Below are 15,186 nucleotides of genomic sequence, written 5' to 3'. Positions count from 1 at the left end.
ATTGTCATTTCCATAAATTTTTATTTATTCAAACAAATTTTGTGGATCGCAAAATTTTCGCAGGAAAATTGCCTTATGCAAGTTACAGGAATAAAGTTGGTATAAAATTTAACTTTTATTTGTGAGAAAATATTAAATGAAGAAATTATTACATAATTTAATGTTATGTCAAATATAGGATGGATCGGTCTGCAAAAGTCCAAGCATCCAAGCATCGTCAGATTTATTTTTTGGCCAGGGTCTGCTGGCCAGGACGAGCGGAGCCATGTATAGCTGAAGATGATGCATCAGTTGGGTCCAAAATTGGCAAATGTCACGGTCATCCTGCGATGGCAGCAGTATGCAAGCGATATCAAAAGGATCATAACTATTCGCCAGAGCACATCCCACTCGGAGGACCAATCCATCGTGGTAGGTTCGTTGTATACGTACTCTTCGGCCGGAAAAACTCCTTACGATTGGCACTCGTGGCAAAACATTTAACAGTAGATTCGGCTGAGTAAGGAAAACATCACCCCCCATCGTCAGATAAGTAACGTCTGATAACAGTTCAACGCCGGGCAATTTGCATATCGGTTTCGACTGCAGCCGCCATGGTTTATCAATTTCTAGACGAAGTGGCAGATTACCATTAGCGTTGTTGCCATCTAAGTGGTAACATGCCTCTGAAATGTTGGTTTTAAAAAATGCCAGTAGCTCCAAGGCATCGTCGTCTGACAGCTGATATTGATCCTTTGCGATCTGCATAAATTTGAGCAGATTGAGTCGTAAATGTACATTAGTTAACTGGCTGTTGGCATCGTAAACTCCATCAAATTGGTAACACGCTTTTAAAGTTGGTTCATTAACTGGAAACCATGTGGTTTCCAAATTGGTGATTAGGACCACTTTGTGCCACTTATTGAGGGATGTAGGCGTTGGTGTTGCAATGGCGATTCGGATTCGCATTTGATTTGATGAAAAACGCGAATCGCTATTCAAATTTAACAAGCGCTGCATAGTTAATTACTCGGAAACTGATAATCACAAATTAAACGATTTCACAGTGCTGCAAAATACATGGGCAAGTTTTTGTATTTATTTGCATACTTTTGCAACACTATAAATTAAAGGCGATAATTTACGTGTTTGCGTGTATGTAAATATGAACATATGGAAAAAAAAATTGTAGTTTAATTTACTCAGTGTTATGCACAGCATGCGACCACTTGGCCGGAATTTCAGTTACCCATCCCAGCCAGAACCGTGCACTTCTCCTCGATATTGTGGTTGCGCAGTTACAGCAGCTGGCGCCTGTGGCTTTCCAGGACCTGCGTCAGTTCAAGTGCCATAGACTATCGTGGACCAGCAAGCAAGCAATGCAAACAGTTTTAAAAGCCAGACAGCCAGTTGACGTTGTTTTGTTGCTTCGCTGCATAAAGTGTCACAACTATTCGCTCTTTTACCGTTACAAAGCGACCCATTTATTGCCTCTCGTGAGTCTTTTACGTCATGTGTTTTGAAATGAGCGTGGTTTTATCGTGACACGAATGTGATGATGTATTGCGGTAATTTGGCAGCCTAAAAGTATGCTTTAATTATGCACACGAAAATGATTTGTATACGGAAGTGTGGTGACTTAAATTTTAAAATAATTATGGTACCGTATTTAGCCGTGGAGAAAATAAATTTAGACATGATAAAAAAAGTTTTGTATTTTTTTTCGCTTCTTTTGATGTCCAAATTAAAAAGATATACGTCATTTTCAAGGGTTATAGAACAGTTTTTGTATTTGATATATTTTAGTTTTTTTTTTCGATGCTAATAATACACATTGTAATACTTACAAGTAATACAAAGAATTAATATGACTACGTGTATACATACTATTGTGTACGATATATCTATGGAGTATGTACTATGTTATATAGATGACGTCGTTACAGGTTATTTGCTAGCATTTACATAAATATTGTTATATATTCGTAACATATAATTTATATAATTATAAGTATATACACATTTTTTTAAGTGAATCGATTAGCATGAGTCGTAATTGTAATAGACAAAAAACTATATGCGAGTGTACTATATAAAATAAAGATTCAGTCTAGGTATTATATTTTAGGTGAATATAACGAAATTTATGAAATGTTAAAAAATGTGCGAAAATTAAAAACATAATTCCAAAATAGTATAACAAAACAAAAATGAAGTAATCATTGAAAAACGTTTGTTTTCTCTATATAGAATCGTTCACTTACTAAATTGAACAATTGTTAAGTATATGTCTTTCTCCTGGTCTAAGAGTTGCAGAATTCTAAATGCAATATTCTTAGGAATACATCTATTTTTATTTAGGTATGCTAATTTTACTTATATTAATCGTTGTTTTTTTTCTTTTATTTCTGGCTAATTTTATTGTTGCATGCTGCTAGGTGTGAGTTCCTGTATTCGTAGAGTATATTAATAATACAATGTGGTATAAGCTATCTCTACATCTATAGCTCTATCTAATATCTCTCCATGTACATCTGTAGCTATATCCCTAATACTATCTAGTCTTAAGGGCGATGGATAATGTCTAGGTTCATCTAAAAGCTAAGACTTTGCGTAGAATTCCTTTGGATGCCTGGGATTGCATTAGAATAAACTGCTTTGCTTGGCTAGGCTGCAGTTGTGTAGGGTCATTGTGCCCGCGGGGTGGAGTGCGAGGGCCGTTTGTATTGTTGTTGGTGGCGGCGTCGTTACGGGGCCCCAGGAGAGCCGCTTTCAGTTTGGTCGCAATGGCAGCATGCCATAATGTTGCTGATGCGCTTGCTGTTGTTGCTGGTGCTGCTGCTGCAACATCATCTGCTGTTGCTGCTGTTGTTGTTGTTGCTGCTGCTGCTGCTGTTGCTGCTGCTGTTGCTGCTGCTGTGGTGTGGTTGTCGTGACAGTTGTGGGCACCTGCGATGTGGTGTAGGTAACTGCACAGGCAGCAGGCTGCGAGACAACAACAGGCGCACTCACCTTGCGCTCCGATTGCGTGCGAATCGGTTGTGGATGGGCTGCATTCGGTTGTGGAGGAGGTGCATACATGAGCATAGGCGGTGGTGGTGGCGATGGCTCCACGCTGGGATGACGCGCTGGCGGCGTGACTGCCGACCCATGATACGAGCCATACGAACTGTCATCCGATTGCGCCGACTGGCCACGATTACGTGGCCCTGTCATGCCATAAAGCTGCTGTTGATCGCGACGCTCGAACTTGTGGTTGCCATCTAGCGGTGTGGGATTGTTGCGTGATCCGTAGACTGGCTGGAAGCCCTGTGGTTGTGGCTGTTGCTCTGCCAATAGCTGGGGCGTTGCCTGCAGTTGCTGCTGCATGCCAACAGGCGCCTGCTGTTGCTGTTGCTGCTGCAGAGGTTGCTGCTGTCCTCGCATCGAACCACGCATGCCATAAATGCTCTCGCTGCGCTGCTGCAACTGATTCTGCACGTTCTGGTTCTGGAGATGTGACGATTGGGCTGCCGTGACCGCCTGTTGCTGCTGTTGTTGTTGTTGTTGCTGCTGCTGCTGCTGTTGCTGCTGCTGAGTGCGCATCGGATACAGACTCTGAGCCGGCACCAATGGACCAGGCCGCGGCACAATGTCACGATTGATGGCCGTATTGCTCTTTGCATAGACAGACTGCGAGCGGTTCAAGTTGCTGCGGGTGAGAGTGGGAGATCGGCAATAAAGCGAGCGAGTGCCACCATAGAGCGGCTCCTGTTGCTGCTCATACTTCGAGGACAGCGGCGGCGCAGTGTACAGATTCTGGCAATAGTTGCCAGCGCCTCCAGCATTCACCACACCCATTTGGGCCATGTTAGCGGCAGCATGTTGAGCTGCCACTGCGGCGCCGCCATTCGACTGGCCCCGTGGATAGGTGCCTTGTGATTGCTGATACTTGTTCGGCTTCTCCATGTCCATGTCATAGTTGAGCTCATCTTCCGAATGTATCGAACTGGAGTCATTGTCGACGCTGCCCTTGCCATGACGCACACTGCGACGTGAGCTAAAGATGTGCTCGTACACCAAACCAGAGGCCATTCCTCCGACGAGGGGTCCAAACCAATACACCCAATGGTTGTCCCATTTGTTCAGCACAAAAGATGGGCCCAAGGAGCGTGCCGGATTCAAGTAGGGCATCTGTAATTGAATTAACGCAAAACACCTTGTTAAATGTGTCGCTTGATATTCTGTATTTCAGGGTGAATGTAAATATCTCTTTTTGTACCCGTTACACATAGGATAGAAGGGTATTATGACTTTGAGCATGCAGAAAATGTATGTGAGTGGGAGAAAGCCTTTTTTTCTGAGAGAGAGAGAGAGAGAGAGAGAGAGAGAGAGAGCTCTCAGAGACTATAATAGATAGAGCTATAAATTAATTACTCTAAATTAATTTGTTTCATATTTATTTTTAGAGCTGCGATTTTTGTCACATACAATAATAAATATAGTATTTATGATTCCCGAAAATTCGATGGGATAAGATAACATTTTTAGAAGTTAAGAATAGCAAAAAGCGCCTTCTGCATTTGATTCTTAGATGCTTTGGGTGACAATGTTCTATATTTTCAATGCAGTACTGCATCGATATACCAAATATAGCTTTCGGTATACTTGTAGAATATTGTTGTATTAAAAATGACAATCAATCACACTCGAATGTAGTTTTTACTTGTTTATATATGAATATGACTTATGAAAGCAATGTCCCTCAATATAGTGTATTACTATCTGAATTATGTACGATTCTATATATACACACTTCGGAAAGCTGAACTCATATATGTAACTTTTATTTTAACTGCCCGCGCAAATATTTGCTTTTAATTTCAGAACTGATCGAAGCGACTTTATGAGTCTCGCTAAATTAATTATCTTTTCCAATTTCTTAATCCCTTTGTTGAGGCCGTGCCCAGGTAGTCAGCCTTAAAGGTGCCCATTTCTGTTGATGTCACGCTGCGATTTTGCACCATAAAAATGCGCAAAAGGCAGGTGCGTTTTTCAGTCCCATGTCTCAAGTCTCTCATCTGTCTCTCTCTCTCACTCTATGTTTCGCTGAACGTTTCTGGCCCGAGTCTCGAGATTCCTGAAGCATCATTATCAATGTCAAACTCAAACACAAAACTTACCGAAACAAAGCAGCAGGCACTGTATGCAGCTCCGATGGCGAACGAGGAATTGCCCATGAACCTCTTAATAGCATCGGTGGACACGAAATAGCAAAGCACCACGACGAATGTCAGTATGAATTCCACACCAAATCGCTCCCAGGCAGCGAGGGCAGCGCTGTGCGAGATGGCCGCCTGTAGGTTACCCTGATATCCAGGTACGGTGACACTGTAAACGAGATAAGCACAAATTTTCACTGATTACACACTGAACACACGAACAAAAGTTTCACACTCAATTGCCAAGGCTCTGACTGGCATTTGAGAAGTAAATTGTAAACGCCAGATACATATGCAGAACGAGTATATATTTCAAACCAACCCAAAAAGTCAGCTAAACCTCTCTCCAACAGTAACATTCACCTCATAAAGTTCTGTGGGCTGCGGCACATGAAATAATTTAGATTGCCAAAGTTTCAATTGCCAAGTGACAAAAGTTGTTGCCTATTTCTATGTGGCGAAAAGTTTTGCGAGAGCCTTTGTGATTTATGCACAATTCAACTTTCGTGATAATGCTAATGAGTTCACTGACATGCAGATGGTGTTCGTCCTGATAATAACATATGAGCAAAAACATTTAGCTGATAAACTCTGCTGGCAACTGTAACTCAATTGTTATCATACATCTTTAATAGTTCGTCATATTAATTGAGTGCTATTAATTGCAGAAAATTGTAAATAAAAGATTCATTTTCATCAGTAAATTATTATTCAATACATTAGTCTAGCAAGTTGATAAGCCAGATTTATTAAAGTACAGATACAAACTTTTGTCTGCTCAATAAAATGACAACATAAATGTTAGTTTCTTAATGGGAAGAGAGTGAAAACTAATACTACGAGTATAAGCTTTGCTCCTCATAAATTTCCCACTTCACACATTCCAAGAGGATAAACATTTGCTATGCTTTTTGTGGATATGCAACTTGCTCACCGGAACATTGAATAACTGTGGAAAATCCGGAAATAAATGCTTTCGAAATGCACTTAAAAGTACTTCAACAAATATTATAGAACAGCCCCAGCACTCGCACTTCAACTCAAAAGCGAGCTCGGATCCGCATTCAATGGGAAGCAGCATTGAGTGACTGACAAGGACATATATAGACAGAGATAGAGATAGAGAGATAGTCCTGGCTGAAATTGTGTAAATGTGTAAACGTGTAAAGGTGTCAAGGTGCCAAGGTGCCAATGCTTCCTCGGGGTTGGCAAATATTGCTGTCAGCTTAGCCGCAATAATCACCAGCTTTTCCAACTGCAAATAGTTGTGCCAATATAATAAATGTGTGAAAAGCTCAACTATTTGCAAAAGAATCGCGAGGTGATGCTTTGAAATGCTTTTGTGGCCTTTTACAGCTACAATAAGTTCTGATCAGAGACGAATGTATTCGATGAATGGGTGAAGATTAAAAAACTTAGACTGTTAAGCTTCTTATAAATACAATAAATGGAGATATTAGGTAAGTTCTTTCATCTACAGTTAGTATGAAAATGTTATGAAGTGGTCAAAGAGAAAAGTGTCTAAAATCTTTAAAATTTAATATAAATGTTTGTTCAATCCGCATATGAAACTCTTTTTCTTGAATACAAATATTTGTAGAGTTTCATTGTTCGATTAAAATCATTTTAACGATTTTAAGCGCGGAGAAAACATTTATGTATTTGTCCTTTTTATTTTTGTGAGACAAGTGTTTGGCTTTTGGCTTTTGGCTTTTTTCGTTGTTTGCACATACATAAATGTGTAGTGCTAATTTTACACAACAATAACAACGACACATAAACTTGAGCACGAATACAGAAACACAGGGCCACATTTAGTAGCTGCTACTAAGTGGCAGGAAATAGCAAAATGTTGGCACAAGTTTATGTGCCGTTAAGCTTTTCAGTTTTCTCTTCCTGACCAAAATTGTTTGCACGATAAATGCAAACAGAAAGCAAAAGAACGGAGTAGAAAAAAAGGAGAAGCCGAGGAAGAGAAAGGGAAAGAGGATAACATGGTGAGAGAAAAACACATATATTAAAAGCTTACAACAAACTGAAAACTTGAACTATAGCCCAAGTTTGCAACAGATCGAGTGAGAGTGTGAGTGTGAGTGTGTTTGGGTTTTAAAAGGGAAACACATTTCCTCGCACATTTGTTGCCACCACATCCGCATGGCAAGTGAGGTTGTGTTATGTGCAACACGCTCGGTTGAATGTGGTCTGGGATTCAGAGATGCGTGTGAATAGCTCCGGTTAACTTGGCGCGGACAGGGACTATGTTATCGAGTTTCCCTTGCTTCTCCTTTGCTTTTTCACTTGTCCTAACATAATTATGCCATGCAAAATCAAATATTTCCCAGAATAATGCAATTTTCAGCAATTTGTACTTTATCCCCATTGGGGGTTTAAGTTGTTCAATTTCTAGCAATTTGCTATTAAAGTGAATAAGCTTACTCCCATAAGGAGTTTCCTAAGTAGTTGCCAGAGTTGCCATCCACACTCATGACTAAGCTGCCAACTCGTTAAGCACGCGTTGACAACCTGACTTTGACTTTAATATTTGGTTAGTTTGAGTTTGAAAACGCAAATTTAAATATTTATTCTATTCACAAGTCGAATTTACAATCAATAAATATGCTCTCACACACCCACATAGCCATCATCACGCCCACACACACAAACACATGCATGTAAGTAAAATTGTGACTGAGGCACAATTAAAATGTGTAATAAATATTCAGACAGACGATGCAATTTATTGACTATGCCACAAAGCAATTAATTATAAATTTTACTGGTCACAAAATTGCAATTTCAATGTGCATTTAATGCAACAATTTGTTGAATGTGGCACATGCTTTGTGGCACATACATTGCTTGGCTTGCATAAATAGCACAAGCTCCACCAGAGGTGACCGTGTCAGGTACAGACCAGTTGTACACAGTTTAGTTTTCGATTTCTGAAAAAGGGGGCAACAACCGGAAGCGGCAACAGGATGCCATTTCCATAGGCGATAAGCCAACAGCCAGCATGCTCGAACTCGAGCAGAATCCTTAATTCAATTGCCGATGAATGTGACACGAATTGATTTGGCCTATCGATTTAAATTTTTATACACTAGAAAGTACTGCCCAGGAAGTTGTTGTCCCTGCTGAAGATAAGCTATCTTTTGATGTATGCCGCCGAGATTAAATCTGTTTAGGATGGGATAGGAGAATTGAGTTTTAAAATTCATTTCGAATTTTATAATTTTAATGAGACTTTAACGATTCATTATTTTCCGGTTAATCAAATGGATTCGGTATTCACTCATTACTCCTATACATTTTATGTAGAGTCGTGCGTGTCACGGTCAGAAAAGCTGCACGCGTTCATCTCTATTACCTTGTACCGTAGTCTCCAGTCCCTTGGCCTCACTTCGTTTTGTAGCATTCAAAATTCAAATTTCGACCCGAAAATCCTGTTTATTTTTTCTCGACTTTGACTGCGTGTGCGCTTGCTTGTGTGTGAAACTACTGTAATTTTGGGCGGCAGGTGTGTGTTGGGTCCGAGTTGAGCTCGTTTGTGCATTGCCAGCTGCTCTTTCGGATTGACCAACCAGAAAGCAGATAGCAGAAAGGAGCAACGTCGCAATGCTGTCGACACGTGTTTGATTTCAAGTTTCCGACGACGACGCATCCTGCGCAGGCGCAACGACTTTCGACTCTCGACTCTGGAGTCTCGATCTGTCTTGAAACGCTCAACGTTTCAAGTTGAACAAAGGCCAATGCAATCGTTAATTATGCATTCTTTTGCTTTCGGCTTTCGGTTGTTCGTTGTCGGTCGGTTGTCGGTCTCTACCTGATTTTTATCTTTTTTTTTCATCATTTTCAAAGGCTGCCTTGGCTTTTTTGGAACGTGCTTGGCGCACGTTCTGAATAAACCAACAACTACAAAAACTACTGGGAAGAATACTCATTGGGAATGCCAAAACAATAACCTAAGCAAAAGAGATCTTTAAATATCGCATATCCGAGCCGGATATCGATACTTAAATATGCTGCGGGTCTCTCAAAACAATTAAAAATAATAAACGAAGCAGTCTTCGAGTACTTGTGTCTTAGCTGCAGTTTCGTGTCACATGTCTGCATACTTTTTTAGGATACCAGGATAGTGACAATTGATATGTGACAGGAGAGTGTGGGAAGTGGTCTCCGCCTGCACAAGTGGCAACATGCGTGCTCACAAACAGTTGCAAGCAACGTGCTTCTTGAGACTGCTATTCATTGAATAATGGAGGAACCGTTTTCAAGAGTCAGCTAAATGAAGTGGTTCTTTATTATGATTCAAATTATAATGATTAGTTAGACTAATTATTACATAGTTTGCAAATTTCAGTTCGACAATCTCGGTATAGCGGCAATCAATCAGACAATCAAAGCAAGAACTAATAATCCACCGTAGCCGCAAAGTCAGCTACCAAATCTAAACCAATTAATCAACATACACATGAGATGCAACACACATATGGGATACTTTTTAGGAAACATATGTTTCAACTAAAACACACCCGTTCAGGAGGAAGGGGAGGAAGGGACCCTTCGTCAGAGAGTCAAAACCAACAAGGGAAAAGAAGTGAAGAAGATACGAACTTGATCGGTACAGCAGCTGAAACATGTTTCATTCGCCTCAACTCGACTCGAACCGAGAAAGCAAAGATGCCAACGCACTTAACACACACAAAAAAAAGGGAAAATAAGTAAGAGAATAAAAGGAGCCAGGGGTAAAAAAATAAAATCAACAGCCAAACAGATGTTGAACAGACTGAATGCGACAGGCAACGCAGAAGTTGCAGTCGCAGGAGCATTAACTTTCCCAAACAACTTCGAAAGGAGTTCGAAATTGGAGCGAAATTTGTTTTAAAAATGCTGCGCAGGCGCAAACGTATTTCTTTCTTACTCTTTGTGTTCTTTTTTGTGGTCTTCTTTTTCTTTCCATGCGACAGGGACAAAGGGCGACTGATATTCCACACGCATACGCATACGCATTTACGCATATCCTGCGCAAGGACCTAGGCATAAAAGACGCTGACAGGCCAGAAATGATTTGGCTATGCCGTATCCTCGCACAATTATGTATCTGTATCTGCACGCTCGCTTGTGTGTGTGTGTTTGTGTATCTAGGCATCCATGGCAAGACGATAATATAACCTCGACAAAGGAATCCGGTCCTGACAGCAACGCATTTTTGTAAAAATGGGAAAATCACGTCGCCAGCCGGCAGATGTTTTCTCTAGTATAGTAGATAAAGTCCTAGCTACCTGCCTCTTATGCAGGTGCTTGCTTCTCTGTATCTCTCCCTCTATCTGCAGCTGTATCTGTATCTCTCTCTCTGTGTGTGTGTGTGTGTGTATGCTAGAGGATACGACATTTACCTGCATATCCTATTTATACACTCACATTTCTCTAGTGCTTCCCGTTTTTGCACATGGAACATGGAACATGGCATTTCCTGTAAACGGTTTTTGGTAAAGTGCCTTCGTCTCGACTCGAGTTCAAGTCGTGTACAGTCACCGCCACAGCATTCGTGGCAAGTGATTTGGATTTTGTGAGTGACATTGAACAGCTCTTATGGATTTAATTTGAAATTGTTTAGTACCACTAGTCGAGCGCAGCAATTACCGGTGACCAGCAGAGTCCAATGCAAATTGCTTTTGCACAAAGATTCCTCATACATTGTTTGAGCTTGCACCTAAATCGAAATGAATGCCATGCTTAATTGCCTTTGCAAATGGAAGTTTTACCCAGAATTAAACCCAGCTTACAGTACAATAGATAGATGCAATGCATTTACTCAGAAGCTGCTGGCACATTTACAAATTTCACTTGATGTCAGTTGGAGTTCTGAGAAGCAGCATAAACAATGATGTCGATTCTTGCAAATGTACAAAATATATACATTTTTGAATTTGAAGCAGCAAACTTAAATTTTTGATTTAAGCAAACTAAGCAATGATGATGTAACTACTTCGGATCTTTGAAAATGTGCAAACTGCATTTTAAAGCAAAGCAACTTTCTTGCAAATTCAAATAGAAGATAAATAAAAAAGGAATTAACTCGTAAATTGCCTACAAAGCGAACGCAATGTATCTTAAAGATACATTTTCAAATCGAACCACGCATATGTATACTCATTGAAGTGAAGCATAAGAGAATGTTTGATAAATTCTTGAACTTACCCGTAAAGGAGAGCGGCACCAGCGATGCCTCCACCACACTGGGCGGTCATGTACATCGCAGCCCGGATTGGGGAGATGCTGCGTATCACGCAACATGCCAACGTAACGGCCGGATTGATGTGAGCGCCTGTTGAGGAGGACAAGATACAAATAGATGGATTAATGAAATATTTAACATTTTCGTTAGATGTCTGCATTAACTGCAAATTAAATGCAAACTTATATCTCGTGGTCTAGAGCTGTCAGCACTCGACAAACACATTAATTCGTAGAAAGCAGTTAAAGTCAAGACAAAGCCTAACAAGTTTGTGTTAATTGCCTGAGCAAAGGCTAAAACAGACTTTTGGTAAAAACTTTGTCTGAACAATAAAATAGTTTGCACTATTTATTTGCCTTGTTCTTTGTATAGAAAATACAACGGAGTATTTAATCACTAAAAGACCAATTTGTGTTAAAATGTAGGAAAACTTTTCTGTTTTTAAAAATAAATTTGGTAATAGTAACTTAAAGAAAAGAATAAAGATAGTTTTTGGTTGAAATATTCTTAGTTGCACCCACTGTAAAATTAGTGAACTGGATTCGTTAAAATCCGTTAAATAACATTTTGACACTTTCGCGGAAAAAACCCCTTCATGGTTGAAGGGGGAGAGAGAGCTGGGGGAGTGCCTCGTACAGATAACATCATAACTTAATGCTCAGCCAATTGGCTGTGAAAAAGTATGGAAGAAAATGTGAAAGAAACTTAAAGGGAAATCAAGAACACATGTTTCTCGATCATGCAACTCCCCCTCGAGTCGAAGGAACTTAAGAGATATGCTGTTTTTGTGGAAACATTTAATTGCCTCGAATGTCAACGCAGATGAACAAACAACACAGCACAACGAAATTGTACAGAACACAGTCAAGTGAAGAGTGTGGGGGACGAGGAGTGGGAACTAGCAGAGAGAGCGGTGTGACAAAAGTCGACGCCACTACAAGAGCGCTCGCAGCAGCAGATAGCAGAAGGAGCTCTTGAAGGTGCAGGCGGGAAGTGGCGAAGGCGGAGGAACCTCATGGTCGTGGGCGACAACCGCAGTGCGTTGGCTTTTTGAAAATTAAGAGAAAAAAAAACGAAGAAAAAATAATGGATACGAAATGGGGCTGCATGTGCCCCATTGGCCCATGCTGAAGTTACTGTTGTTGTTTCTGGTGCCGTTGTTCAGTGGCAGAGAAATTCCCACGCGCCACTCGCCACTCGCTACTCGCCCCCAAACAGCATGAAGAAAAAAGAAAACATGCAACACTTGTCGCCAGTTTGTTTGTTTGTTTTTGTTTTCATTTTGCGCTTCGTGTTTCTTTTGGACTTACCCGATATATGCAGAAAGCATTGCGTCAACGTTGCCATCGCCAGCCCCGAGGCCAGAGCCGTTGCCAGGAGCACGGATGAGACACTGGCACCCACACCGGCGCCCGCAGCTGCGCCACAAACGATGAACACGTACAGGAACGAGGCTAAGCACTCGCTGATGATGGATCTGCAAGAAAGGGACACAAACAAATAGATAGGGAGTGAGTGAGATGCAGATACAGATACGACTTCGGTTGGGGCATGTCATTTCATATGATTAAAGTAAATATATATTCCAGAAATTATGTTTCGCTACAAATTGCACACAATGTCAGCCTTGTTCCTACTCTTCAGCTCCAACTCCAACTCCATCTTCATCTCCATCTACTGCTGCTTGTGCAATGACAATTAAGCACACAGAGGGATTGCACTGTTCCAGTGCCAAGCCCAAGCCCAAACCAAAACCAAAACCCAATCCAAACTCAAAGCCAAAGCCAAACCGATGCCCGGGGCTTGCAGCTGCTGCTGCCCGTGACGATTGCCGGAGGTCGTGCTGGACAACAACATTACAAACATCCAAGCGGGCAACGCCTCCTTCTGCCTCTCTACCCCTTTCTTTGGCCCTCGCCCCGCATTCTGCGATAAGCAAAAACCAAACAAACTGAGAAACCAGCTGCAATTTTTTGGCCGCATAACTTTTGTTAATTTCCATAAAATTTCTGATTTTTAAATGCTGCCTTCACAATTCTTAATTGGCAAACCCTTCCACATCAAATAGTTAAAGTTAAACATTTTAACAAGACTGAACTTTCAAATAATTTTAGTTGAAGGCAGTCAAGATTTAATTACTTTAAAGGCTCTGCAAAAAATGTTCATTATCTGCCTGTCAACTGATATTATTACAAAGGAGCTGCGAAACCAAAATGAAAACATGGCAAAATTAATAAAAAGATAACTTAACGGAATTGGCGAGCTAAAAAGTTATCAAAGTTCTTCTTTGTGCTTTGAAAATACAAAGCTGTTTTTACAAATTTAAAACTTTGTGACTCATATTATTAATTGACTCTAGATGCATTTTTTGACACTTTTAAAACCTAAATGTTTTCATAATTTACGTATTAAACTACTAAATATTTAATGATTTTTAATAATTAAAGTTATTCTTTGATCCAATATTAAAGCAGACATTTTCCCTATATATGTAATTGACAATTGACCTAACTGCATTATAATCAATAAATTACATTTGAATGAGTAGAGAAAATAATGAATTAAATGTCATCAAACGCTATTAAAAATTTAAATATTTTGAGCCTATAAAAAAATGATTGATTGTAAACAAGATATGATTGATATGTAAAATACGTCAAGTTGTCAATATACAAATATCGTTAAACATTTTCAGCGAATTTTGCAAAAGAAGTGCTCAAGTTACAAGCAAAGTCAAAACACAAGAACCACTTAAATTTCACTTAGTTAAGCAATGAAAATACTACTGTGTGTGTGGCTGTCTTTGAATGAATGTATGGGTGCGTTGTATGCATAAAACCCAAAGAAAGACACATACAACAAGAAAGAATCTCAACAATGACAAGTCTTGGCTAAATAATGAGTGTAACTACTTGTTAGGTGGTTTGGGGGTTGAGGCTTAGTGCTAATGTTAATGCTAATGGTTGGCCTACCTCCAGAACTCCAGGGTACGAATCTCAGCCTGCATGCTGCGCTTGGGTGCCTGGTGCATGGTGCTGGATAGACGATTGTTGATGGCATTCCCATGTGAATCTTTTCGCATCGCCTCCAAGCGCTCAAACAATGTGACTATATGATAGTCTATATTGTGCTCCAACGGCATTGTGTGCAAACTTTCGTCGGCCATGGCTTTAGATGGAGGAACTGCTTTTGTTTATGTTTTTCGATTAGAGTTGATGGAACCGAGATCACAGGCTTAAAACTCTGATTAATTGACGTTCACGTCCACAAACACACGCGACACGAAATGAATTATTGAGATTGTCTTAGGCAAACATTTTGTTCAGTTAACTGGAAATACTTTGCACTCGCAAATTGCATTCAATTGATATCAATTGCACGACTTTTTTCTCGAACTCCGACAGATTTTGTGTTAGGCTTTTTAATTTTTTTGATTCAACGCGAAAACACGACCGTACACAAGTGCGAATTGCGAACGAATGCCGAACAAACGAACAAGTTGAAGCTGAAGATGAAAACTCACCAACATTCACCATCACCACCACCATGCGCTTCAGCTGCCCACACCACCAACGCAGGCAGAACCATTTGGCTGTGGTCCTATGGTGAATATAACAACCCTCATTGCGCGGTGAAGTTGAATACGGAAGCCGAAAATACAGGCAACCTGTTGGTCATCGTACGAAACGGTTGTGGTGGTGGTGAAGATAATGAACGCGCCGATAACAATGACGATGACGATGATGATGATGATGACGATGTTGTTGA

General features: G+C 40.4%; 2 protein-coding genes across 4 annotated transcripts; both read right to left on the bottom strand.

Moving 5' to 3' along the window:
- Positions 1-50: 50 nt before the first annotated feature.
- LOC127565137 (uncharacterized) lies at positions 51-1,075 on the bottom strand. Its single transcript, XM_052002369.1, has 2 exons — positions 433-1,075; positions 51-324 (listed from the first exon to the last, which is right to left on the bottom strand). Exons 1-2 carry the CDS (start codon positions 997-999, stop codon positions 169-171), a joined length of 723 nt encoding a protein of 240 aa, XP_051858329.1. The 5' UTR covers positions 1,000-1,075; the 3' UTR covers positions 51-168.
- Positions 1,076-2,344: 1,269 nt separating this feature from the next.
- Positions 2,345-14,884, bottom strand: LOC117565341 (neurogenic protein big brain). 3 transcript variants are annotated; one of them, XM_034244391.2, is made up of 5 exons: positions 14,391-14,884; positions 12,729-12,895; positions 11,382-11,508; positions 5,142-5,349; positions 2,345-4,152 (listed from the first exon to the last, which is right to left on the bottom strand). In XM_034244391.2, the coding sequence occupies exons 1-5, from the start codon at positions 14,582-14,584 to the stop codon at positions 2,752-2,754; spliced, it is 2,097 nt and encodes a 698-aa protein (XP_034100282.1). In that variant the 5' UTR covers positions 14,585-14,884; the 3' UTR covers positions 2,345-2,751. The 3 variants fall into 3 exon arrangements, with proteins under 3 accessions (XP_034100282.1, XP_034100283.1, XP_034100286.1); XM_034244392.2 differs by lacking the exons at positions 11,382-11,508; positions 12,729-12,895; positions 14,391-14,884 and adding exons at positions 10,577-10,893; positions 10,967-11,108; XM_034244395.2 differs by lacking the exons at positions 11,382-11,508; positions 12,729-12,895; positions 14,391-14,884 and adding exons at positions 10,602-10,893; positions 10,967-11,108.
- Positions 14,885-15,186: the final 302 nt, after the last annotated feature.

This window comes from Drosophila albomicans, chromosome 2L (assembly GCF_009650485.2).
Source record: "Drosophila albomicans strain 15112-1751.03 chromosome 2L, ASM965048v2, whole genome shotgun sequence".
In the NCBI taxonomy this organism is placed as follows: domain Eukaryota; kingdom Metazoa; phylum Arthropoda; class Insecta; order Diptera; family Drosophilidae; genus Drosophila; species Drosophila albomicans.
This window is presented reverse-complemented; position numbering and strand designations above follow the sequence as displayed.